The sequence below is a fragment of the Anneissia japonica genome, unplaced genomic scaffold (genome assembly GCF_011630105.1).
Source record: "Anneissia japonica isolate Jap-2015-1 unplaced genomic scaffold, ASM1163010v1 scaffold288096_len198612_cov187, whole genome shotgun sequence".
Lineage (NCBI taxonomy): Eukaryota > Metazoa > Echinodermata > Crinoidea > Comatulida > Comatulidae > Anneissia > Anneissia japonica.
This window is the reverse complement of record NW_022701639.1, coordinates 145,323-148,069: the sequence shown is the minus strand read 5'-3', so window position 1 is coordinate 148,069 and position 2,747 is coordinate 145,323. Positions and strand designations below refer to the sequence as shown.

At 33.4% G+C, this 2,747-nt stretch overlaps 1 protein-coding gene across 10 annotated transcripts in view; it reads left to right on the top strand.

Annotated features, from left to right (window-relative positions):
- Nucleotides 1-2,747, top strand: part of LOC117103656 (kinesin-like protein KIF13A) — a 96,046-nt gene that overhangs the window by 48,005 nt on the left and 45,294 nt on the right. For all 10 annotated transcript variants that reach the window (XM_033244257.1, XM_033244248.1, XM_033244252.1 and 7 more), the window contains one exon: nucleotides 1,639-1,749. In XM_033244257.1, the coding sequence (XP_033100148.1) occupies nucleotides 1,639-1,749 (111 nt within the window). The remainder of the gene's footprint in view (nucleotides 1-1,638; nucleotides 1,750-2,747) is intronic.

Sequence of the window (2,747 nt, the reverse complement as noted above, 5' to 3'; positions counted from 1 at the left end):
GATTTTTTTTTTCTGATTTTTTTTTTTTTTCTTGCATATATTTTTCCTATCTTTTTGCACTGTGTTTTTCTGGCCATCACTTTGGTAACTTCCCATACTTAGGATTTTTCTGTGCTTTGCCAAAGCATAGGCCATATATCAAGGATGTGCCTCCTAATATTTAGTGTCAATCTATGGTGGGATGTGCGTGTGAGGACCAATTAAAATGATTTAAGGTCAAACAGTCTACACCGGATATTTCAAAAAGCGGTCAGTTGATGTGAATCAAACTTACAGGAAAGTTTAATCAAGTTACAAGGAAGAAATTTTTATGTGTTAGTGATGATCCAGTGAAGGGTGTAAATTTGAGGGTTCTTTTCAATTTTTGAGGACCCAGACCTACATATCTCTTTAAAAAAAACCAGTGGGTTTAAACGAAACATTCTATAATACTTTGTAAAGGTCTTGTAAAAAATGATTAAATTTTTGTGACGATCCGCAGTATGGTGTGGATCTTGAGCACCATTTAAAGGAAAACGTCCCACACCACATATTTCGAAAATGGATCAACTGATCTGAATGAAGCATTCAGAAAATGTTTAACCAAGTTACAAGGAAGAAATTTTTATTTGCTGGCGACGAATCAGTCAAGGGTGTAAATTGGAGGGTCATTTTAATTTTTGAGGACCCAGACCTAAATATCTCTTTAAAAAAAATGAATGGGTATAATTTAAACCTTGTATAACAGTTTGTCAATGTCAACTAAAGAAATGATTAAATTTTTGTGACGATCCGGAGTAGGGTGTAGATCTGAGGACCATTGAAAGGAAAACGTCCCAGACCACATATTTCGAAAACGGATCAACTGATCTGAATGAAACATTCGGAAAAAGTTTAACCAAGTTAGAAGGAAGATAGTATTATGTGTTGGCGACGAATCGGGAGTGAATATTAGGACCATTTAAAGGAAAGTGTCCCAGACCAGATATTTCAAAAACTCAATTTACAAGTAAGATATTATTATGTGTAGGGGGACGATCCAGGTTAGGGTGTAAATTTGAGGGCCTTTTTAATTGCTTACGTCCCAGTTATAGATGGATAAAAATGACACTTTGCAGAATAGTTTTTCATGGTGAAATGATCCAATTTTGGTGAAGATCCGCTGTAGGGTGTGGATATGAGGATCATTTAAAGATTTTTTGTTGACAGTTGATTAAATTATTTAAACGCAATTTGCGTTTTCTAAAGCACTTAAACCAGTTACATCTAGGTTAAACTCAAAACTACCCTGATATGCATGAACAATTTTTTCTTTCAGTTATTGAATCGCTATGAACTAAAAATGCACTTTCCTATGTAGGGTTGGTTCATATGGCGCGCAATGGTTATAAGTCACGATGTACCTCGCTATTACCATTGCAGCCATAGTTCAATAATAACGTCGCAGTGAACTTGGTTTTCGTTTTTTTTTTTTTTTTCATGTTTTTTTTTTACTTTATACCTTTTAACAACTTTTCTTTTTGTTGCAATTTCAACTTCATTTCTCATTAATGCAATGGGGAAAGCCCTATATTCTGTTGTTTAAACAGACATAGTAAGTCTAGTTATTATTATTATGATAACAGTAATGACGTTTTATAATATTTATCTTATTTTTAGAGCCTGAAAGCTGACAATCTCAAGGAGCGACTTCAAGAATCAGAAAAACTAATGAAACAAATGTCAGTTACATGGGAAGAAAAGCTAAGTAAAACAGAAAGAATACACAAGGTAAATTATGGAAATGGCTTTCTTATGTTCCAGTTTATCAGATTTTCTTTGACAAAAAACTTTTGTATGCCCATATATAGTCTTGATGTGCCTATACATGGTCACAATGTGATGTCATCATGGCCTTATTTAGGCATGTCACATATATTTGTCAAATAAAATTTGATGGTCTGGACACGGCTTAAGAGGTATAATAGTGAGCTGTATAGAGCTACTCATCGAGTATAAAGGGAAGTCATTTAGGCAAATAAGCTGCTAGAAATCTTTAAAAGAAAATAAAAAAAAGTTCATACAAAATATTGATGATGACATTGAAAATAATCAAGTTAGAAAATAGAAGAAATACATTATTATTTATTATGTAATGATGTTACTATTTTTATTTTAAATTTCATTCTCTCATTCTGATTTTATTACAGAATTTCTAACCTCCAATTAAAGACCACTTTTTTGTTGTCCCACATTAACAAATGTCTTTTATATTTATTATTCTAATTAAAGACCAAAGCTGCTAAAGACATGCTAACACCAGTCTCAAAAGTGGTCTTTAATTGGAGGGAGACCTGTATTATAATAAATAGTTACTAATTGTAGCAGTACTGTAATCAAGCCCGTAGCCAGGATTTTGGTAGGGGGGTTCTTTTTGATACTGAAAGCGCACTTGTGAGCACCATTGGCAGGGGCCAGGGGGGCCGCCAAAGGCCCCTGGGGGTCCAGGGCCAAAACCCCGTTGGGGGTCCAGCATTCTAAGCATTTACAGGTGTTATTTAATTGATTTGAGAGGCCATACATTTAAAAAAATGTATATATTAAAGAGGTAATTTTTTGAGTTGGGAAAAGATAAAAAACAAAAAAAAAACTACTACTTTAGTACTACCATATTGGTAATTTAACAAGAGTAGCATGATACAAATTCCAAAGAATCCAGTATGGTTTATTCTTTATTTTTTATTTACTGAATATAGCACTTTGGAAGTTGTATCATACTATACTCACTT